This window comes from Triturus cristatus, chromosome 8 (assembly GCF_964204655.1).
Source record: "Triturus cristatus chromosome 8, aTriCri1.1, whole genome shotgun sequence".
NCBI classification, from domain to species: Eukaryota; Metazoa; Chordata; class Amphibia; order Caudata; family Salamandridae; genus Triturus; species Triturus cristatus.
The window spans coordinates 1,598,767,127-1,598,791,489 of record NC_140591.1 but is presented as its reverse complement, the minus strand read 5'-3'; the positions used below and the strand labels follow the sequence as shown (position 1 = coordinate 1,598,791,489).

Here is a 24,363-nt window from a genome sequence, read left to right as displayed (position 1 = left end):
CATCAAACTTTGCTTGCCACCTTGGTTACATGGACAGGGTAAGTCTCTTAAGTTATGGGAATAACCCAGGGGGAAACAAAGTAAATTTACCACACTCCCGTCCCTAAATCTAAACAACAGGCTCCTATTCCATCTGCCCAATACCTTACACAGATAACCTTGGGGTTTGGTAGATGGCCTAGTGCAGTGTTCTTGTATGTGTAGGTAGCCAAGGATGGCTGGCTTTCTAAATTCAATATTTTCTCTATTTAATCGGTATAAGTCGAATAAGGCCCTTTTCACTATAAGCTTGTGTGATGAGTTTATTGTGTCAGGTGCTGAGAAAAGATGCCCCATTTCTACGCTTTCTAAGCTCGCCTGTACCGCTTTAAGCCAAGGGATGTGATTTGCCCGCTCACATTTTAAACAATCTGAGATTATATCGCGGGTCAATGAGGCAGCTTGGTTACGCCAGATTTTTAACCAGAATAGAGCGGGTCTTGATTTTATAAAATCCTCTATGTAGGGGAGGTTCAATTCTCTGTGGCATACGTATGACGGAGCCGAGAAGACTCCCCCCAGTACCTTCCTACAGAACTTATTTTCTTCTACCTGAAGATTGGTGCAGCTCGAGTATCCCCACACCTCGGCGCCATACGTTCCTGTAGGGACGCACTGGGTTTTATAGATTTGTAGTAAAGATAAGGTGACCTCGGCGTGCCTTGGTTGGCGTAAAGTAATTAAAGAATTAATGGCTTTACCCAGTTTATTCCTCCCTCTGGCAACATGTGGTTGCCAGGATCCAAAATCAGAGAACAACAGGCCCAAATAAGGGAAGGTGCAAGTGCTGTCTAGGGTATTATTCCCTGCCATTATATGTCGAATTTTATGTTTCTTTGGCCCACAGGACATTATATAAGATTTTTTAAAATTTGTACATAAGTCCAGGTCGGCCATAAAAGAAACAAAGCCTGAAATTAAAGTGCGAAGTGCATTAGGTGTACGGCCTATGAGTACCGCATCGTCGGCATAAAGAAGTACGGGTAAAGGATTGCCATTGACGAGCGGGACATCAGTGGTTAGTTTATCTATTGATGAACTTAATTCATTTATGTATAAGATAAAAAGTAGGGGAGCCAGGACGCAACCCTGTCTTACACCCCTACCAATTAAAATCTCGTCCGAAACCTCACCATCATTATTGATGCGAACACGGGCCTTTAAATCTCTGTGTAGATAAGCCAGAAATTGGACCAGAGATTCATCTAAACCGTAGCTCAGCAAAGCAGTCCATAGGCGAGATCGGTTGACAAAGTCGAAAGCAGAGCTTAGGTCCATAAAACCCAGATAAAGTGGGGATTTTTTTGCTCTAATATATTTATCTAAAACTAGGTTTAGGTTCAAGCACTGCTCAACCGTCCCTACGTTATTTCTAAAGCCTAGCTGGCAAGGGTGTAAGATTTTGTTTTCCTCGGCCCAAGTGCTTATCTTATTAAAAATGACCCTGCCCAAAATCTTCAATGTATTGTCAATCAGTGATATTGGGCGATAACAGCCAGGGTCGAGTCTATCGCCTTTTTTAAAGATAGGGACGATTGTACTATTTGACCAGGTATCGGGCAATGAGGTAATGGACAAGTTGTTAAAAACATTACACAGTAATGGGGACCATAGGTCGGGCTCTGATTTTATTAAATCGATGGATACCCAGGCGCCTTATTTCCTGCGCTCTGAGAAATTGCATCCTCCACTTCTGTTATTAAAATGTTTGGAAGCTTAAAAGGTTGACGATTTTCAGTGGGAGGAGTCGATGACAAATAAATGTTAGTGAAGTGCTTCACCCATACATCCCCTGATATACTGCAATTTGTGGGGGTAATATTGGAACCAAACGTTTTCAGGTTTTTAACCTCTTTCCAAAACCCAGCAGCATCCTTTGTTGCTGCAGTACGTACGAGTGATTCCCAATGAGTTTTTAATAGCTCTTCAGATCGTCTTCTTAGAGTACGTTTATAACTGATCCTCAGGGACCTCACCAATATTTGGTTGGGTGGATCGACTTTTAGGGCGGCTCTCAAATCTCTGTTTGCTCTAGAACAGGAGTTATCGAACCATCTAGGGTTAGTATCAAAGTTGATTTTAACTGGCTTAGATATCTCCTTTTTTATGGTCCTACACAGCTCCGTAAATGCTTCAATAATCGCATGATCTGGGCGTTCAAAAGATAAACAGGTGAGTACTAATCTTGGTTCGGATTTGATGACTCGGGCTAACACCCCCTTGTTGTCGATCCCCTTCCAAACCACCCTAAGTTTGTCTGTCGATGCGACTAGGTTTTTTGCCCCTATTTCTATCCGGTTCACCCTCTTAAGGGGGAGTTTCAGAGTGGATAGAATCGGGTGATGGTCACTGTGTACAGACCTAACTACTTTGGCCTCTAATAAAAGGTCCACAAGTGCGGAGGTCACGAATACATAATCAATTGTCGATGCACTCCCATGTCCGACATAAGTGGCCACGGGACATTTATTTTCCATAGTGTTAGCCTTTTCCATAACATTAATTAAGTCCCTTGTGGCCAGATGGTTGGATAATTCTTTGCCTCTTTTGCAAGGAGGGGTTTGTCGGTGAATGTGTGCGTTAAAATCTCCTCCTACACATATCCCATCAAGTTTCCCGAATTTTTGTCCCTCTAAAATATCGTCGATAAAATTAAACAACCTAATAAAATTCATATTGGGATGTGTTTTAAAATCATTGTTATAAAAATTTATTAAACATATTCTGACGCTACTGATGTGGAGCAGAGCCTGGAAGTTCCTGTCGTGTGTTGCCAATGGTTCAATTTTAATATCTGCGCCTATTTTAACCCATATGGATAGTCCCCCACTTGGTCTACCTAACGCAGGAATTGGTGCGGTTTGGTTAAAACAACAGTATCCATCAAAAAACAAAGGAGTGGTGCACCAGGTTTCCTGAAACATCAGGATATCAATTTTGGAGACCCAGTCCACCCAATCCCCATTTGTTACTTTAGTATTTAAACCTGCTATATTCCAGCTCAGGATTGTCAAGTTATTGATAGATGTTACCGAGGGGGAGACATAACACCTGTCCTTGACCGCCTTAGGGGCATTAGCAGTCGTTTTAGTTGGATCCAAGAATAGATCCCCTGCTGGGTCAAGTATATTAGATTGATTTCTACCCAATGGGTCAAAGGAGATAGTTGATGGTCAGTCCAGAGTACCCAGGTCAGACAATGCACTATATCTATTGTGTAGGGGAAGAGGTGATAAAGAAGGGCTAGGTAATCTATGATGCGGTCTATAAAAATAGCCCAATTGCAAAGAAATTATGTCACTCGGAAGGGGGAAGCGCATGTTAGTACTGCCAAGGATATATTTAACTATAGAGGGATTTCTGAAGTTGATGACAATACAGTCCCCTTCTATATTCTTGGGTGATGGCCCAACCCAACTCACCCGTCTAGTGGTTAGAATGTCTCTCATGATGTTGGGGCCTACTCCTTTGTGTTTACATAGCCAGTCTGTGCATTTGTTGTTTAGTTGCATCCATGACTCGCTCTGCCCCTCTCTTAACTGTGGTACGCCTGCCAAAATTATTACATAGGGGCAGGCGTCGGGGGGCAGATGAAGGACAGGCCCAGGATGCGTTGTTGGCCTAATAGTAGATGTATGGCCCTTATCTAATCCAATGGGAGCAGAAGCCTTCCTCCCAGTGGATAACAAAGTGGGGGCATCATTTGGCATATTACTAGCCTGACTGGTATAGCGTATTGGTTCTGCCTTCCTCCCTAAAGATGACAAAGTGGAAGCATCATTTGTCATATTGCTGACCTGACTAATATGTGGTGTTGATTCTATAGCTTTGTTAACACCTCTGGGTATGGTGCTAGGGGTGGTCGTTTTATTAAGAGCATTTTGTCTTTCAATCAGAGTGCCCCTATTTGCAGCTTCTAGATCTTTAATGAAGCGCTCACCCCTTGTTAAGTCAAGACTAATAGCCCCCTTCCTTTTTGCATCTTCGTTTTTGATCATAGTTTCAATACGATCTAGTCTTTTAAAAACATTATTAAACTGTTTGATCATTTGAGATTCTAGCTGTTTAAAAATGGTGTCCACAATGGTTTCCATAAAATTAGCATTTGACTTGTTATGTGTGGAACTTTCACTCACTGGATCAGTCTGTGTACAAATGCAGTTTATACCATCCCTGGGGGGTGTAGTATTCAACGGTCCTTCAGCCAAATGTGTTTGTTCAGTCCTGGCGTTACTACCCTCTGTTGTTTTTTGTTTCCCTCTAGTCCACATGCTCTGTGGTGTGGGTTGATCCTTGTTGCATGTGGCTGGTTTCCTTTTGTTAGTTGACTGTTTTATTGGGCCTTTTTTCCTTGTCCCTCCAGTGGGTTTGGTTTTCGAGGGTGCCTGGGAAATAGGGACATATTCAGTAACGTCAAGCTGAGAATCAAGGATAATAGTGTCACCTTCCTCCTCGGGGGTGATAGTAGGTGGATGACACGTATTGGGCTTGGTGACTATCACAGTTGGAGATAGGGGTAAGGTGTGTTCTGTACTGGAGTCCCCGGGCTCCGGGTGTGTACGTAAGAGGCCCAATGACATCCGTCTCTCGGTGCTCGCGATTTCATTTGCGACCATATTAAAGGCATTATCCAACATGCTTTCTAATGATGAAGGAATGATAGGATGTGCCATTATCGATTTGCCGGTTTGATTTACAGGGCACCTCCCACTGACAGGCATTTTTTCGTTTCTCTCACCTGGTAATCCCCGTGAAGGCAGCTTAGATGGGTGGCCCGCCCGACCACTGTTGACCTCTGAGGGCCTCAGAGGGCCCGCCCTTTGCCCGGGCTTAGCCCGGCGCCGACCCGCGCGCGATCCCGCGTCGCGGGGGCTCTCGCTGGCTTTATGCGCCTTCAGCGCGCTCTGCTTGCGTGGGCGGGTTCCTCCCGCAAGGGTTGCTGGGAGCAGTAGTCTCCCTGCGCACAGCGGCCGTTTAGGTGGGAGATACGGTGGCGGCAGGGAGACGCTGTGGTGTGCAGGTGTGGGCGTCCTCACAGAGAGCAGGTAGGCTGCGTGGCAGGTAGCAGCAGACTGGAACAGTGACCCCCGCTCTGCCGGGGCTCTCGCTGGCTTTATGCGCCTTCAGCGCGCTCTGCTTGCGTGGGCGGGTTCCTCCCGCAAGGGTTGCTGGGAGCAGTAGTCTCCCTGCGCACAGCGGCCGTTTAGGTGGGAGATACGGCGGCGGCAGGGAGACGCTGTGGTGTGCAGGTGTGGGCGTCCTCACAGAGAGCAGGTAGGCTGCGTGGCAGGTAGCAGCAGACTGGAACAGTGACCCCCGCTCTGCCGGGGCTCTCGCTGGCTTTATGCGCCTTCAGCGCGCTCTGCTTGCGTGGGCGGGTTCCTCCCGCAAGGGTTGCTGGGAGCAGTAGTCTCCCTGCGCACAGCGGCCGTTTAGGTGGGAGATACGGCGGCGGCAGGGAGACGGTGTGGTGTGCAGGTGTGGGCGTCCTCACAGAGAGCAGGTAGGCTGCGTGGCAGGTAGCAGCAGACTGGAACAGTGACCCCACTTCAATGGGAGAGACAAATAAGCTAACAACGCAAGTAATACATTCCTTGTCGCCAGTAATACCGTTGGCAGCGCCAGAGAGGTTTAGTGGGGACCCACAAAAGGCGCAGGTGTTTATTACACAATGTTCACTACATTTCTTGTGTCGCCCTTCTATCTTTCCTGATGCGCAGTCGAAAGTAGCCTTCATTTTGTCATATTTAAGAGGAGATGCAGCAGCATGGTCGATGCCGATAGTCTCACGAGATGATCCATTATTGCAGAATTTTGATGAGTTCAAGAAAGAATTTTTGAGAATCTTTGACCGAAGACGGATCTCTCAAGCAGTAGATAATGAGCTCTTGGAATTGAAGCAGGGAAATAGAGACTTAGTGGCTTATCAAGCTCAATTCAACAAACTTGTAATGGAGACTGATTGGCCGGATAACAAGAGGACAGCAATATTTTATCGAGGGTTGCGAGATGAATTAAAAGATGGCTTGGCTCAAATACCGAATCGTCCAACTGAAATTTCCGCCCTGATAGACCTAGTGCTAGAACTGGATTTCCGGCAGGGAGAGAGAAGAGGAGAGAGAAGACGAGAGTACAGAAGTACGGTTCCGCGATTTGATCGAGCTAAGGCTGAGACAGGAAGGAGTACGGAAGGAACCACAGGATCTGAACCTATGCAAATAGGAACCATTCGAGGACCGCTCACAAAGGAGGAGAAGGAGAAGAGGCGAGCCAACAACTTATGCATGTATTGTGGATCTAGTGGGCATTTTGTGCGAAATTGTCCAAAAAAGCCAAAGGGTTCATTTAAGCCGAAGGAAAACTCGCAGCACCACCTGTAGAAGGAGTTGTGCAGGTGGATGCGAATCAGAAATCAACTCCTCAGGAACATCGGCTGGCGAATACATTACAGTCGTCTTCGCCTCATTTGATTTTATCATTGACAATCCGTTTTCGTGAAAAAATAATAAAAGGAGTGACCGTGATGGTGGACTCAGGAGCCACCGGTAATTTCTGCGATCAGAAATTCGTGACTAAGATTGGGCTGCAAGCAATTGCCAAGGCTAAAAGTGAACCAGTTCGAGCAATCGATGGTACCAATCTATCCTCAGGACCAATCACGAGTCACACAGAGTTGATAGAGCTGATTCAAGAAGATGGGCATAGAGAAACTATGCACTTTAATTTAATTGATGCCCCCCAATTTCAACTTATATTGGGGCTTCCTTGGCTCACAGAGCACAATCCTTCAATCAATTGGAGCAACAGAACAATTGAAATGAACTCGACATATTGCAGAGAGAACTGTTTTGGGGCCTACGAGGCAACGAGTAAACAGAACCCGGCTCATGCCTTATGTTCAGCGGAAGTCTCTGTGTGCGTAATAAATACTCAAACAATTCCACAAGAATATCAAGATTTCGAGGACGTTTTCAATGAACAGGAAGCAGAGCAACTGCCGCCTCATCGTGTTTACGACTGCAAAATAGACTTGGAGCCAGGGGCAAATTTGCCTTGCAGCCGAGTGTACGCCTTGACAGAACAAGAGAATCATCACCTAAAAGAGTATATCGACAAGTATCTGGCCAATGGATTTATACGTCCTTCCCAATCGCCGGTGTCCTTGCCACTATTCTTTGTGCCTAAGAAGGAGCAGGGCGAGTTGAGAACGTGCATTGATTATAGAGCCATAAATTGAATAACAAAGAAGAACAGGTATCCTCTTCCCCTTATCTCCGTCTTGTTGGACCAGATCAAAGGAGCACAGATGTTCACGAAGTTGGATTTAAGGGGAGCTTATCACCTTATTCGAGTTAGAGAGGGAGACGAGTGGAAGACGGCCTTCAGAACACGCTTGGGGCTATTTGAATACCAGGTGATGCCCTATGGGTTGTGTAATGCACCTGCAGCGTTCCAACACTTCATAAATGATGTGCTCAGTGAATTGATTGATCAATGTGTAATTGTGTATATCGACGATATACTAATCTACTCAACGAATACGCAGGAGCATCAAACACAAGTTCGAGGAGTTTTGCAGAAATTGCGAGAGAACAAACTATTTGTCAAGTTGGAGAAATGTGCTTTTGGAGTTCCACAGGTAGAGTTCTTGGGCTTTGTAATCTCGCCAGCAGGCATTCATATGGACAAACGAAAGATTCAGGCCGTACAAGAATGGAAGTCGCCCACTTGTGTGAAAGAAGTCCAAGCGTTTATTGGGTTCGCCAATTTCTATCGGAGATTTATTGGAGAATTTTCCCGACGAATACTACCTTTGACGCGACTACTGAAGAAAGGAACACGATACGAATGGTCGGAGGAAGCAGAGCAAGCCTTTAAAGTTTTGAAGATGGAGTTCACCACTGCGCCAATCCTCCTTCATGCCGATCCGATGGAGCCCTTTTATGTCGAGACAGATGCTTCGGACCTCGCAATTGGTGGGGTTCTATCTCAAAGGAATAAGGAAACGGGCCAGTTACACCCGGTGGCTTATCGGTCCAGGAAGCTGACACCAGCAGAAATCAATTATACGATTACGGAAAAAGAGTTGCTGGCGATAAAAGACGCCTTCAAGGAGTGGAGACATTATCTAATGGGGGCCCACCACGTGGTAACAGTCTACACGGACCATCGGAACTTAAAATTCCTGAAGTCAGCCAGAACATTGACACCTCGCCAACTCCGTTGGTCTCTGTACTTTGCCGATTACGATTTTGTGATAACCTATCGGCTGGGGGCACAGAATGGAAAGGCGGATGCCTTGTCTAGGTTGGGAACCGGAGAAGAAAGAAGTCCACTAAGCGCTCAAGTGATCATACCTGATACCAAGATTATAGGCGCCACTGATATATTGAACTTTAAAGAAAAGGTAATCCAAGCTCTAACCCCAGAAGAAATGCAGAGATGGGCGCAACTAGAACCTGGAAGAGAAGTTCGCGACGAATTACCATTTAAAGAAGGTGCATTGTATTTGCCGACTATAGCATTGCAGAAGCAAGTCTTGCAGGAATGCCATGATCATCTGTTGGCTGGTCACAAGGGAGAGTCCAAGACAGCCGACCTAATTAAAAGAAAGTATTGGTGGCCACAGATGAGTAAAGACATAGAACAATATGTAAAGACTTGTGAGATATGCGCTCAGGGAAAATCAGAACGGCACGCACCACATGGGCTGTTGCAACCCCTTCCCATTCCTCCTCATCCTTGGCATACAATCACCCTAGACTTAATTACAGACTTACCATCCTGTCAAGGGACAAATACAATACTAGTAATAGTAGATGCATACACGAAAATGACACACTTCTTGGCCTTAAAGGGAATCCCTACAGCAAAACAGTTAGCAAGACACTTTAGTACACAGATTGTCAGATTACATGGAATACCCAAGATCGTAATATCAGACCGGGGAACCCAATTTGTTTCACATTTCTGGAAGGCTTTTATGAAAGGGTTAGGAGTAGAAACTCGTTTTTCCACCAGTTTCCATCCGGAGACGGATGGACAAACGGAAAGGGTGAACCAGGAATTGGAGCAATATTTACGATTGTTCTTGCTGAAACAGGAGGGAGAATGGCCGGACTACTTGTGGACAGCAGAATTCGCTCATAATAATGCGAAGAATGTGTCCACTGGATATTTCCCGTTCTACTTAAATTATGGTAGACATCCAAATTCCGCAGTACAAGATGTGGAGCTCACAGTCCCAGCAGCCAAGGATTTGGTAGCTCATTTAAAGTCAGTGCATGAAGAAGCGTCAAAGAATCTAGTACAGGTTAAGGAAAAGTATAAGAAATACGCAGATAAGAAAAGAAAGAAACCCCCTCCACTAGGAATTGGAGATAAAGTCTGGTTGAATACAAAAAATTTAAGGTTAAAAGGGAACCGAAAATTTCAGCCACGATTTATCGGCCCTTACTCAATTGCAGAGCAGATCGGTCCAGTGACCTATAAATTGACCTTACCCTCCCAATTCAAAATTCACCCAGTATTTCATGTTTCCCTTTTGAAGAAGGCAGTTTCTGATTTGAGAAAAGAACCAATTCCAAAACCAATCCAGCTAGATACAGGACTAGAGTTTGAGGTGAAAGAAATTCTGGACTCAAAATTAGTCAGAGGTGAGCTGTACTATTTGGTAGATTGGAAAGGCTACGGTCCAGAGGAGCGGTCTTGGGAAGCAGATTCAGATGTTCATGCTCCTAGGCTAATAAGACTTTTTTATCAACGCAATCCAACCAAGCCCAGAGTGGAAGGACCATCCTTGGTGGGGGGTACTGTCAGGATCCCTAATGTGAGTTCCAAAACGAAGCGCAAGGAATTAAGTTCTATGGGCGCTTCAGTCTTGAATGGGTTTCAATGGTCGAGTTTGTGGCATGCCCGCATTTCCAAGATGGCCACGCAGACGCTGGGGTCGGCGGTCTAGTTGCTAACAGATCTAGAGGGAGACGATGTGACGCGCGCGCGCCTGAGGTAGTGCGCACTTCACCAAGATTTTTCCTCAGAGAAGACATGCTAGAGAGAGTTCCCAGTTCTGAAGAGAATACTTTGTCGAAGAAGTTTTCCAGAGTGACGCAAGAGAGTTGTGTCGATACTTACCGAAGAGAACAGAAAAAGCCACAGAGTCCGTAGAGGCAACTTACTGAGAGTAGAGTTCGGAGTTTTCCTCGTCGGTCCAGGAAACAAGATACGACTTCAACAGCGCCTGAAGAGAAGACGGAAGAAAGCTAAGTGAATTATTGATAGATAATCTAAGGTCACATAAATGATAAGTAGTGTTGGGTGACGCAATAAGTAAAGACTTACCAGGGACAGCAGAGCACAGTATACCGAGTCCTGAAAGGAAAAGAAGTATAATGCAATTTTACTGAAGAGGTTAATAAGGGAAAAAAGGTTTTAAAGACTATAAGAACAGCCAACTAAGAAAGTAAGGAGTAAGACTTACCTGAGCCAAAAACAATTCGCAGTAACCATAGGAGAGGAAGCAACTGGAGAAGTTAAAGCACAAAGAATCATCTAGAAGTCAACAGTTAATAGTATAGCTAGAAGCAAGAAAAGGAAAGAAGAGAAACCACGAGAAGAAAGATTGATGGTAGGTCAAAAGAGAGAGTTAAAAGATATTAAGACTACAAGATAAATAGGTATAATAAAAGAATATATGTTTTACAGATAATTAGTGACAAGAAAGAAGAAAAAAGGCAGAGTTGAACAAGAAGAGAGGCACAGAGTTCAGGATACTTGGGTAGGTAGGAAATACCATTAGAGAAAAGAAGAAAAGAGACAGCATAGAGTAGAGGAGGAACAATAATGTAATGTTGTGTGCTTAGTTACCTCAGGAATCTTCAGTAGCAGAGAGATAGCTGAAGAAGAATTCCAGATAGGAAAACCAGAAGGTCCAGAACCAGTCTCTTCTCTCGTTTGTTATTTTATCCAATTCCCCCTTCCCCCTTGCTGATCAGTTAGAGCCAAAGACTTATCTTGGGGCTGAGTGATTAGTAGTGGGAGTCGGGAAGCTAGCAGCTTCTGTTCCTGTGCAAGACAACGGCAACCAGCGGGAAGCTGAAGGTGAGCCTTGACAGCTTAACACCAGCAGAAAGCAGGTGTAAAATCCCTGGTGCTAACGTGTCTTATCGCCAGAATTTGTTTCGCATTGCAATTGGTGTGAAAGTTGTGATGTGATTTTTTTCATGTGCAGAACAATATACGAACTGAGCAGTGTATCTCATCAAGATCCAGCACCTGACGCACTGTTCCCAATCAATATAAATACAATAGGATTTCTTAATAGATTTTGTGTGTACACTGTAAGTGCAGCCAATTCAATACAGGATTTTAGTATTTAGAATAAATCGGAAAGGTGCACCTCGTGTCTTTTTGCACGGGAACGCCTACTCTCCATTTCATTATCAGCACTTTAACGGGAGTAAAGTTGAGATAAATCTAACACATTATTCAGAAGTTGGTGCAAACTGCAGATATCACCAGTATTCCAGCGATAAGTGCCCCAAAATTTAACATCATGGTGGACTCCATCAAATAACAGTAATAAGAACAAGAAAGAGTCACACAGCAGTTAAGAGAACAACCAAAAACGTTATTAACTTTTTTTTCAAACTTTATTTTTTATAATAATAAATATATAAACGAAAAACTATTTTCAAACTTTAATTTTTTATTAACATATATATGAACAATAAACTAATAAACAAAATGTAACAACAATAATGAAAAACAACAAGGCGGAACACTACTGTGGGGACAATGGATGTCGACGACAGACCTGGAAAATAAGAAAGATTGTTAAAAAAAAAAAAAATGGTATTCTCAACAAAATACCACAAGAAACAAATCACAGATATATAAAATGCACACAGCTAACAAAAATTTATAAGTTTAACTTACAAAAAATGTAAATGTTGCCGCTTTAAAATATTTACCGAATCTGAAGAAAATGTTTTGCAGAAGGCACCACACCAACGTTTTTCTTCAGTGGTGAGGAAATTTTTTACTTTTTCCAAGGAGCAAACAAAGACCAATGCCAAAGAGTTCTGTTACGTGGAGATCCTAACAAAAAATACTTGTGCGGCACAGCAAGTATGATGAAACACCTAAGGACCCTTCATCCAAACAATCTTGCACGAGAAGAGTACAAACAGATGAGAAACACTCCTGTTCTGTATCTGTAAAAAAGAATCACAAATAAATGTATATTAATAACTTTCAAATTTATACTATTCCATTACTGTACAAACACATTTTATATAAAAACTGACTATGAAACTATAGCCCTGAACCGCAAGTGTGACGATCATTAAAACACTACATGCATAGTGCAGTTCATGCCCTAAAGCCTACCTCACTAATAGACTACATGCTAACTGACTAAATGATTACAGTACTATAAGGAGACACACTGGGTGACTCACAGGGTGTTTGCTAGAAGAGTATAAATACTAACTAGGGAATAGAAGGTGTGAAACACAACTGTGTAGGTGATTAGAGGACTGCATCCATACTGCATAGACATTTAAAGCAGTCCATATGCTAAGGCCTGGCTCACTGCATGACTACTTGGGTACTGACTGAATGATTATTGTACAGCAAGGATAGTGCCTAGGTGAATTTATAAGTGCTAGGCTTTTCGCACAGGGAATAGATTAGTACTTGGTACTGAATGGGTCACTAGAGGAGTGCAAAGGCAGTGACAAGTGCTGGACTGTATGGATACTGACTAGGAAATTGAAAGTGTGAAAGACAAGTGTCTAGGTGGTTAGAAGACTGCATGCATAGTGCATAGGGGTTTGAAGCAGTCCATGTGCGAAGACCTGGCTCAGTGTATGAATTCTTAGGCACTGACTGAATGATTAGAGTACTGCAAAGATAGTATCTTGGTGAATTTATAAGTGTTTTGGTTTTAGCACAGTGAATGGATTAGTACATGGTGCTGAATGGGTCACTAGAGGACTGCAAAGAGAGTGACAGGGTATTTCCTGGAAGTGTATGGATACTGACTAGGGAATTGAAGGTGTGAAAGACAATTGTGAAGGTGGTTAGAGGACTGCATACATAGAGGATAAGGGTTTGAAGCAGTCCATATACTAAGGCCTGGGTCACTGGATGAGTACTTGGGTACTGACTGAATGATTAGAGTACTGCAAGGAGAGTCCCTGGGTGAATTTATTAGGGTTTGGCGCTGTGAATGGATTAGTACATGATGCTGAATGGGTCACTAGAGAAGTGCAACGGCAGTGACAGGGTGTTTGCTGGAAGTGAACGGATACTGACTGGGGAATTGAAGGTGTGAAAGACAAGTGTGTAGGTGGTTAGAGGACTGCATGCAAAGTGGATATGGGTTTGACGTAGTCCATGTGCAAAGACCTGGCTCAGTGCATGAATACTTAGGCAGTGACTGAATCATTAGAGTACTGGAAAGAGAGTGTCCAGGTAAATTTATAAGCGTTTGAGTTTTGGCACAGTCAATGGATTAGTACATGCTTTTGAATGGGTCTCTAGAGGACTGCAAAGGAAGTGACAGGATGGTTCCTGGAAGTGTATGGATACTGACTAGGGAATTGAAGGTGTAAAAGACAAGTGTATAGTTTGTCAAAACACTTTTATTTGAAGCAATCTATTTGGTACTTAGAAACTGACGAAATAATCAGACTACTTCTAGCACAGTGCTTAGGTAAAACTTTTAAATTTTCAGTTCTGCCACAGTGAACAGAATAGTACATGGTACTGCACCTTAGTGTCAAACCCTGACTCATTTTATCAATGCATAAGCAAAGACTAGCTTCTAATGCTACTAAAACTTGACAACATGAGAGGTTTTAAATTAGTTATCTGTCAGCAAATACACGATGTTACCAAATGCTTCTCTCACAGTGGTTCCCAAATACACACAGACTCACAGTGTGATTCTAGACAAACAACACTATCTCTAGCAGCTTACCAAAACTCATTCACTACAGTGGAAGTGGTAAGGGAACTGCACACAATCTACATATTTCACGACTGCACTTTAGTGTCAATGCCTGACTCATTTAATCAACGCATAAGCAATGACTGGCTACTAATGGTACTAAAACTTGACAACATGACAAGTTTTAAAACAGTTTTCTGTCAGCAAATACACAATGTTACCAAAAGCTTCTTTCACAGTGGTTCCCAAATGCACACAGACTCACAGTGTGATTCTAGACAAGCACCAGTATTTCTAGGAGTTTACCAAAACTCATTCACTACACTGGAAGTGATAAGGGAACTGCACACAATCTACATATTTCATGACTGCACTTTAGTGTCAATGCCTGACTCATTTAATCAACACATAAGCAAAGACTGTCTTCTAATGCTACTAAAACTTGACAACATGACAAGTTTTAAAACAGTTTTCTGTCAGCAAATACACGATGTTACCAAACGCTTCTTTCACAGTGGTTCCCAAATGCACAAAGACTCACAGTGTGATTCTAGACAAGCACCAGTATCCCTAGGAGTTTACCAAAACTCATTCACTACACTGGAAGTGATAATGGAACTGCACACAATCTACATATTTCACGACTGCAATTTACTGTCAATGCCTGACTCATATAATGAAAGCATAAGCCATAACTGTCTTCTAATGCTACTAAAACTTGACAACATGACAGGTTTTAAAACAGTTATCTGTCAGCAAATACACGATGTTACCAAATGCTTCTCTCACAATCCTTACGCAAATGCACACAGACTCACAGTGTGATTTTAGACAAGCAACACTATCCTCGGAGTTTACCAAAACTCATTCACTAGTCTGGAAGAGCTAATGGTACTGCACACAATCTACATATTTAAGTACAGCACATCAGTGTCAAAGCATGACTCATTTAATCAACATATAAGCAAAGACTGGATTCTAAGGCTACTAAAACTTCACAACATGACAGATTTTAAAACAGTTATTTGTCAGCAAATACATGATGTTACCAAATGATTCTCTCACACTGATCCCAAATACACACTAACTCACAGTGTGATTCTAGAGAAGCACCACTATCCCTATGAGCTTACCAACACTCATTCACTACAGTGCAAGTGGTAAGGGAACTGCACACAATCTACATATTTCACGGCTGCAATTTACTGTCAATGCCTCACTCATTTAATGAAAGCATAAGCCATAACTGTCTTCTAATGCTACTAAAACTTGACAACCTGACTGGTTTTAAAACAGTTATCTGTAAGCAAACACACAATATTACCAAATGCTTCTCTCACAGTGGTTCCCAAATGCACACAGACTCACTGTGTGATTCTAGACAAACAACACTATCCCTTGCACTATATCCAAACACATCTAGAAGTCGTACTACATTTTAGTATAGAAACATAACATAACTCATTTCACAAATTCATAAACAATGACTGGTTTCTAATTCTACCAAAATATAAAAACTGCACAGTTATCTGTCTACAAACACATGAAAAACACAAATGCCTATCACAGAATGGTTTCTACATGCACACACATTGTAGAGAAAAAAAGTACTCTCTACACTTTAGCAGGAAAAATACATTAGTCTGATTAAAATCAAAATAGTCTACATACATCCCCTCACAATTAAATAACTCATCTTTCAAGTTCTTTTGTAGATTAAGGAGTATATCAATCACTCACCATATTTTCTTTTACAGAATCTCTGCACTGTGCACCTCTCAGCAAAAGCAAAGAATGGAAAAGTTTCCCTTTCATTTTCCACACATATACATGTAAACATCAAATCACAATCCTTTGCACATAAACTCAAAAGCAAACACACATTTCTATTGGTTAAACATTTCAACCCTTTCCAACTGAAATACATGTCAACCCTTCCCCCAATCTGCCTTCTGCCTGTTACCATAGAAACCGGTCATGGAACACTGCACTGAGCTCACAGGTCACAAGTTCAGCACACAATGTTCCTACACAAGACAGGAAGTGTGCTTGACTTTTCAACATATCAGCTTATCATATATAATGTTCCTTACAATCTGTTTTTGTTAACCAATAACAATCATACCTTTAAAAAACAAAAATATACACCCTACCTTTCAGTGTAGAAAGTTGTTATACAACCAATGATTTCTTGTCGTTTTTCAAAAAACGTTGCCGTGGATCCGCGCACCCACCGCGAGAGAATCCGTGCATCCAACGCGATAGGATGCACGCACCGTGCGCGCATTTCGCCGCTTTTTAAAAAAAAAAAAGGGGGGGCTACAGGGGGTCCTTCTGGGACCCCTAAGCAGATCTAGAGGGTCAGAGTATTTCCACACTGCCCCGCTGACCACGCCCTGGCAACGGTCCCACGCATCCGCAGAACCACATCCGGAGGCAGGTCCTTCTCCCACCGCACCGCCAAAACCTGGAACACCCTCCCCCTCAACCTACGACAAACCGAAGACCTGCTGACCTTCAGAAGACGACTCAAGACCTGGCTCTTCAACCAGTATCAGCAGCACCTCCCCCCCACCCCCTCCCCCTCAGCGCCTTGAAACCCTCACGGGTAAGTAGTGCGCTTTACAAATGATTTGATTGATTGATTGATTGATTATTTGGCATTTTTACTAACTCCATCCCCTGTTTCAGTGTGTGAGGACATATAAGCCTACACTTTTAAGTACCTTTCCACCCATAAACAATGAAAACCCAAAGGTAGTAAATGTGCTCAAAAGTGTAAGAGTAACTTTACATGTGTAGATTAACTTGCATGTAAAGTTACTTTATAAGTAGCCCCCATTGTGTAGAGTAATCTCTTCTAATATTGGCCTGCTGCTGCTCTCACCTCCTGCACCAGCACTCCAATAAGTATACCTTAAACATCGTACAGCCTTGTAACAGTTTACAGCCATTACCAGCTGCAGGCCTGATGCTTGTTGTTCTGGTGTGGCCAGGACTTCAAAGCCCAGGCTGCTAAAGGGATGAAGAGTAGACGGGCCCCCCATGCACCGTCCAAGTACTAAAAAGAGCATTGAAGTTATCAACTGCCAGAGCGCGCGATGTTCTGATGGACGTCACGGATCATTCCGCTATAAACAAAAGGCCTGCAAGTAAAGGAGGGCTGCTTGAGGGAGGATGCCCCACAATGATTTTGGAAAGATATTAGCTCCATGTATGTTAAATCTCTTTCTGTCCCTACACTGGAAGCCCTGATTTCTGCAGAAAGGTGGGTGGACCATTTTAGTAGCATTTATTATTTTCCTCACTGGAAACAACATTTGCTAATGATGGGTCTATTTCTTCAGATTCTTTGAATACTTGTAGATCATTCGATATTTCGGAGGTTACATCTGTCATCATTAAGCAAGCAGCTTACCTCTGTCTTGGTCTCACTCTCCTGTTGTCCCCATTATTAAAAAAAGGCAGTAGGGCGGATCCTAGGTGGTATTGCCCCATTTTGCTTTTAGACTCTACAGTTATGGTTTTTTAGACTCTATGATAAGGTTGTGGGTAGAATTGTATTTCTGTTTTTTCGGAGCTCAGTTTAGTCGTTGACAAGTGATGGGTACCATCTCATAGTGTCTGAACTTGTATTTATTGACAACTTAATATAGCAAAGTGAAGAAAGGATCTTTACATCTTGCATTTATTGACCTACGCAGTGCTTCTTACCGCATTAATCACTCAAAGTTTTGGTTCAATATGCTAACTATGGGGGTTGTGGAACCAATTGCCTGTAATCTCCACATGTTTCAGACAGTGCTTTACTGAGACCCAATGGCGAGTATTCCAACACTTTCAAGATCAAGAGATATGTTCGACAGGGAAGCATGTTGGCTCCATTTGTTTCTACTTTTTATGTTAATGATTTAGAGAAGTTTCTGATGGCCAATGGCTGCAATATGCCTCAGTTGGACCCACAATCTATTCCTGTACTTTTGTATGCAGATGATGCAGTTCTCATAGCAAGAACTAATGAGCTCCAGAACCTCTTTGATTTTTCTGCCCACTTTTTGGACCAACTAGGCCTCACAACGAATTTGACTAAAACGTTAACTTTGACTTGTGGGCCCAGAGGTATGGTAACTTTGTTGTAGACCATTTGTGGTGTGCAAGTCATGAGTGTTCACCCTTCTGTTCACCCTTCTTTAATGTAGAAATGTGCTGTGCATCCAGCTGGAATCATTTGTGTAATGTTAAGCAGTGAAAATCTGAAGGGTCCATAGCAGCAGTTTTTATATTTGCTTCTAAATTAGGTTTAGATCCCCTGAAAGCGATTATCATTGTCTATAGAAATAAATGTTTGTCTGTGGCTAGCTATGGTGAGGAATTGTGAGGTTATACTGATTCAAGCAGTATACAAATGTTTGGAAAACATGTTGCTAAAAAGGTTGCTAGCTGTTATTATACGGAGCCTACTATAAAAAAAAGTAGGACTGTTTATTGGGAAGACAGGACGTCTGTCTGTAGGGAATGAGTCCTTCTACACCATCAGAACCTGTCCACCTTTTTCTGACTAACTCACAGTGCCTCACCTCAACTCCTACCCTGTCCAGATTAAGAAGTGATTTTGGCAATCTCGAACATGATCCCCAAGAGGATCGTGGGAAGAGATCTTACCCCTTTCGTTGTTCGCCCATTCCTGTCCATGGTAGACACATCAAAGACACAAGGAAGGTTTGCAATATATTTAGTGAAACTATTGAATTCTTGCAAACAAGATATATGCTACAATGATTAGGCAAATGATGCTACGCAATAGAACAAGCATGGAAAACATGACAATAAGAATATATATCCTGACCATGGCAAAGGTGCTTTCATATCTACCTCTATATCTACCCCTACACGGAGAGTGTGGTGATAGAACAAGTATTATTTACATGATCTCTGAGATTAGTTTTAGGCTACTTACCTAGATAATATGACCAGGCAGTTAGCCTGCTGGAGATTGGTGAGAAGGTTAGCTTCTGCAGGGCTGCATTTCAAATACTAAGGGGCATATTATCAAGCACTGCGTTAAACTTATCGCCGCTTTAGCGGCAGAAAACTGCCGCTATAGCAGCGATAATGGGCTTGATAATATGCCCTGGAGAATTCCCATAGAAGCCCATGTTGACACCAGAACATGGGCTTCTATGGGAAGTCTCTGCGGCATATTATCAAGCCCATTATCGCCGCTTTAGCGGCAGTTTTCTGCTGCTAAAGCGGCGATAATTTTAATGCAGTGCTTGATAATATGCCCCTAAGGTCGTTCCCAAACAGTCATTACCTCCGGAATGCTCTTCTCTGCCCCCCAAGAACACAGGGCATGTTTCATATAATAAAAACCACTGAGGTATAAATGCAGCTGTGCAACTATTTTATGTCTAAATATTAGAAGCTTGTTGCTGAACGAACAATGAAAACTGTACACCACCTCATCTAACCTTATATTACATGGGCAGACAGCATAAATACAGAAATAGCATAACAAGCTCGAAAAACAAGTGACATGTACAGCGTATTCCTAGAATAATTTTGCAGGAGTTAAAGGTGTAAATATACAGCCTTTCTGAGCAAACTCTGCCTATTATGTCGAAATTAAGGGGGAACCAAATGAGTCCAAGAGGGAAATCACCACACTGTCCCTTTTAGCTACTCTACACACATTTATCACTTGGAATAAATTGAAACTCTCCTAGTTGGAGCACTTTCTGAAACGTTGCCATTTGTTGTTATGTTTGTCAATCTGTGCAAGGTAGAGACTGGCTTCAATAGAACAGTAATTTGTGACTGCTTGGAACCCAATTGTGCCCTACAGTAAAAAAAACTATGTGATGAACTGTGTAATCAATCATGATTCCATCAAAGCTTCCACCAAAGACATTGTCGAACTCTTATTTTTTAATGATGCTAGGGCAATGAATGAGTAATGTAAAACTCCGGTATGAACTCCTTCTTTGCTTTTAACTGCTGGTGCTATGGAACTGATGTTACTTTGCAGTAAACACACAACACATAACTTTTGATTTATTTTAGGTAAAATAATGTTCATGCCTTTGATTCATTTCTGAATGTTGGACTCTGGATGGAAGAGCTCCCATCGGCGTCCTATCCATTGTACTTTACATTTTATTTTCTGTAAATTTTAAAGTACATCTCTGAAACGTAACTTGAAGCTGTGGTGTAGCAGTATGTTGTTGCCCTAAGTAGCATCCGTATGCATAGACATGGGTCCCATGCACACTGTGTCAACATGTATCTAGCTGAGGAGCCCATAACTAGAGTGAAACTGGTCCTGGGATACGTACATTCTGGCTCAGGGCAGACATCACTTGGCAGTTTGGGATGGGCTGTTCCTACTGGAGCAGTGTCAATACTGCTTTGCATATAGCTGGGTCCAAACTAAGGTGGCATAGTGTGCTAAATAACAATGGATTAAAGTGACAACCCATGGCTGGGATTTATTCAAGCATTCCATCTATCATTGTTTTGCACACTTTATGAAAGTGGCATTTTTCAAATTGTAATTTAATATCTGACTTTACCATTAAAGAGTAACTTTCATTACCATTTCATAGATGCCAAACATGAACTGGTTGCCTGGTCCCAATCAACAGTTAGCATTTATTAAATGTAATAAGTTAACCCAATGTTATCCTATGGGACAGGTAGGCATCACGAGTACTGAAAAACAGATGTAGGTGTTTTTCACTACTAGGACATATACAACTTAAAAGTACATGTCCAACCTTTTAATTATAATGCACCCTGCTCTTTGGCCTTCCTAGGGCCTACCTTAGTGGTGAATTATATGTAGTAACATTGGAGTTTAAGGCTTGGCACAGGGTTATATTGCCAAGTAAATTTGCCAGTTTAATACTGCATTCAGGCTGCAATGAAAGTCCAGGGACATGTTTTAAAGTGCTACTTAAGTAGGTGGCACAATAGATGCTGTAAGCCCACTAGTAGCATTTAACTTAATGTGCAACTCTACAAGCAACTTATATGTAAATTAAATATTCCAATCACATGGCAATCATGTGTAAACAAATTTAATTATCTTTAGTGAGTGAGCCCAAGCTCTTTAGCACTGGTCAGCTGTGGTGAAGTGCAGAATCCAAAGGCCAAGACAAAATGGAGGTAATTAGGCAAATGGTTTGGAGGAAGGCCACCCTAAGGCTGACTGATCTAACACTGATGGACACATTCACCTACAGCTATAATGAAACACAAATGTGCAGACATCATCGGGTTACCTGGAACGGATAAAACATTGAGGAATCTGCATGTGCCTCACAAGCTGCTGTCCACTGTGCATGTTCCTTGATTCACTGTTGTTCTTTGTGGATTCAAGTCATGGCCTTCGCCAAGATAAAACCCAGGGAATAAGGGTACTTTAAAGAACCTTTGGTTCATCTACATCCCAGATGAATATCAGGGGTCTCCAGCCTCTTAAAACTATTACAGTAGTTTCCACATCAGACATGGTCACAAGAAGTCCTCACACTTCAACTTCAACTCTTGCGGTACCACACTTAAGATGGTCTGCTCTAACAACCAAGAGTAGGGCGTACACATTGTGTGACTCACAGTGCTGGGTCCCACTTCCACAGGGTCTATGCTGCATGGTGGTTGATGATGTTGCAGACATCATACTGTTGATCACATTGTGTGCTTTAGTGTGGGACTTTGGGATTGGTTAGGCTGGCTGTCACTTCTAGGTCTTTAATTTAGCACTGCTGACTCCTGCACAGTACAGAAGGCAAAAAGGCAAGTTTCACATTCATTTAATTATATTTTAGGCTGTGCTCCATATTAAAGAGCTACCTCCAGGCAGCTGGTGAGCTACTAATAGCTCCTGAACTACCTATTGATGACCCCTTGTCTAGCTGCTTTAACTACTTGTTTTTTTGATTTAGGGCACCCTGAATTTTTTACTGATCCCTCAACTCTAAATAACATACCAAGAGTTGCGTTAAAACGCCTTGTTTTAAACCACTTGAGTAGTCGCCGGTGGTCCTTAGAAAAACAAAAGAGCTCCATCGTCGACTATCATCAATTCACTACCATAAATGAGATTCAGCAATATTTACTTTTAGAACCATCGCCCTTTATTCGTATGCTCTTGACTCGTTTTCGCACTGACACTTTTTTCAGACTTTTAACATTCCCCAACCCAAATTGCTGGTCTAGTACTTTGGAGAAATGCCCCTGCGACGATTTGTCAAAGCAGTCTAATATTCACTGCATCCTATTCTGCAGATTTTATCAACGGCCAAGGGCTATCTTCTTGAAACCTCTGCTTAAATCATGGGGACTATATTCATGCAGAGCAGCTTACCATAAATTAAAATCTTTGGAAACCCCTTTAGCCTTGGCTGCCGTTTCATCTTATTTACAAATGACTGTGAAATCGAGGGCATCAATGCAGATTTAGTTGACATATGTCTTAATGTCCTCTCATGCACCTGTATTTTAATTGATCTTGTGATAGTCGAAAAATGATTGAAACTCTATCCGTCCTATTTTATCAATTATTTTAATGAATTCTTTTTTATCTATATTTATGTACATGTACTTTTATGATATTGTTTTTACATATCGAATAAAGTTCATTATGATTAACTACTAGAGTACCTCACAGTAGTTGTGTAGTCTACAGTCCTGCTCTGTAAACCCAGGGCCGTCTTCACATTTAGTTTCATATTCTAATGTTTTATACAAATTTACTAATATCAGAAATGACATGCATTTCTGTAATCAGATTACAACATATTTTATTTTCTCATTTTCTACTTGTATTGTCGTTCATTCCACCTGTCCTTGCCCCACAGACTTCGGGCTCAAAGATTGCCTGTATTTCTGACAACAATAGAAGAACCACTTGTTCAATGTTGGGATCCTAGGGCATTATTATCAGCCATCCTGTTACAAAGGGTCTCCCAATCACCCCTGTTTGTTATATGATAAAGGGCCTTAACTAGAGTTTGGTGGACAGGGACTCCATTATAAACATGGTGGATGTCCCGTCTGCTATAAACAATACCCATTGACAGTAATACATGCGTACAGAACATCTGCCATGTTTGTGACAGAGCACCCTGTTCATCCAATTGTACTAGTGAATATTGACATCAACAATATCGAAAAAAGTAAAACATTTTATTTTCTGTAATTGACTCTCTTTTCGAGTGCTCATAATTCTGTCAGCACCTAGATACTTTTAGGCTTGTGGTGTGAGCTCCATAAATAATTTGATGCAAACAGAATTTTTTTCTTATAATTAAGAGCCAAAATCCTGCACTTCTGCGTCAGAAAACATGGGGCAGATTTACAAGCCTGTTGCGCTGCCAGTAGGTCATTTTTTTTTTACACACCGGCACCGCATTTCTCTGCCTCATGTTTACAAGGACAGGAAAAGCCAACCTGCGTGGCTTTTCCTGTCCTTGTAAAAACGGTCCCTTTACACACATCACTTTGCCTTAAAAGAGGCAGTCCATGGGTGTTGCTGTGGGTGTTCCCACGCAACACCCCTGGAATCAGACACATTTCCAGATTTACGAGGAAATGTGTCAGTATACTGCGCCACCCTAGGGGGTGGCGTAGCGAGGTGCAGCGAGGAGCAATGTTTTGATTTTTCCTAGTATTTTTCCCTCTTTCAATGCGTGCTGCATTCTACAGCACACACTGAAAGAGGAAAATGCCTGTAGTGATTGTTTTTTAGCAGAAAGCTGCCCCTTCCTGCACAAAAACAATCTCCCCATGACACAGGCATCCTTGCACCATGGTGCAAGGGTGCCTGCTCTGGAGAATGTGCAGCTGTTTGTGCGTCAGCACAGGGGAGAGCACAGGAATTCAACATATCATTGTAAATATATTGCGTTCCAGTGCTCTGAAAGTGCTGCAGAGTGGCACAGCCAAAGGGCTTGCACTGCAGCGCTGCAGTACTTTCTTGTACATCTGCCCCCATGACTTTGCAAAAAATCAAAAAGAAATAACCCCACCTGCAACGTGTTGGGAAATAAGTAATAGCTAAATATGATAGCTGTAACAAGTACATGTAGAAAAATACCCAGGTAAAGCCCATTTAAGGATAATATATGTCTTGTCTCTAGCTTCAAGAACAGGAAAAACAGTGGACAGCAAGGGTAGAAAGTGTTAGAACGAATATTACGTTTTGGTGTCACTGATAAGAGTACCAAAGTTTAGGCGGCAGCCTTCATGGGTGGGACAGCAGCATCAAAGGAAAACTCAAAAGATAACCCCAGAAATATGAAGGGAAAGAATAAATAAAGGAATGGACCCCAGTGGGAACCCCCTGCCAAGAGTCTGTAAACTCT

At 42.3% G+C, this 24,363-nt stretch overlaps 1 protein-coding gene across 1 annotated transcript in view; it reads right to left on the bottom strand.

Annotated features, from left to right (window-relative positions):
- The window catches only part of LOC146806288 (olfactory receptor 56A4-like), a 64,039-nt gene extending 46,996 nt beyond the window's left edge, over nt 1–17,043 (bottom strand). Inside the window, exons 1-4 of the mRNA XM_085623934.1 lie at nt 16,913–17,043; nt 10,520–10,562; nt 10,381–10,410; nt 10,218–10,279 (exon numbers count right to left, since the gene is read on the bottom strand). Coding sequence (XP_085480060.1) covers nt 10,218–10,279; nt 10,381–10,410; nt 10,520–10,562; nt 16,913–17,043 — 266 coding nt within the window. The remainder of the gene's footprint in view (nt 1–10,217; nt 10,280–10,380; nt 10,411–10,519; nt 10,563–16,912) is intronic.
- Nucleotides 17,044–24,363: the final 7,320 nt, after the last annotated feature.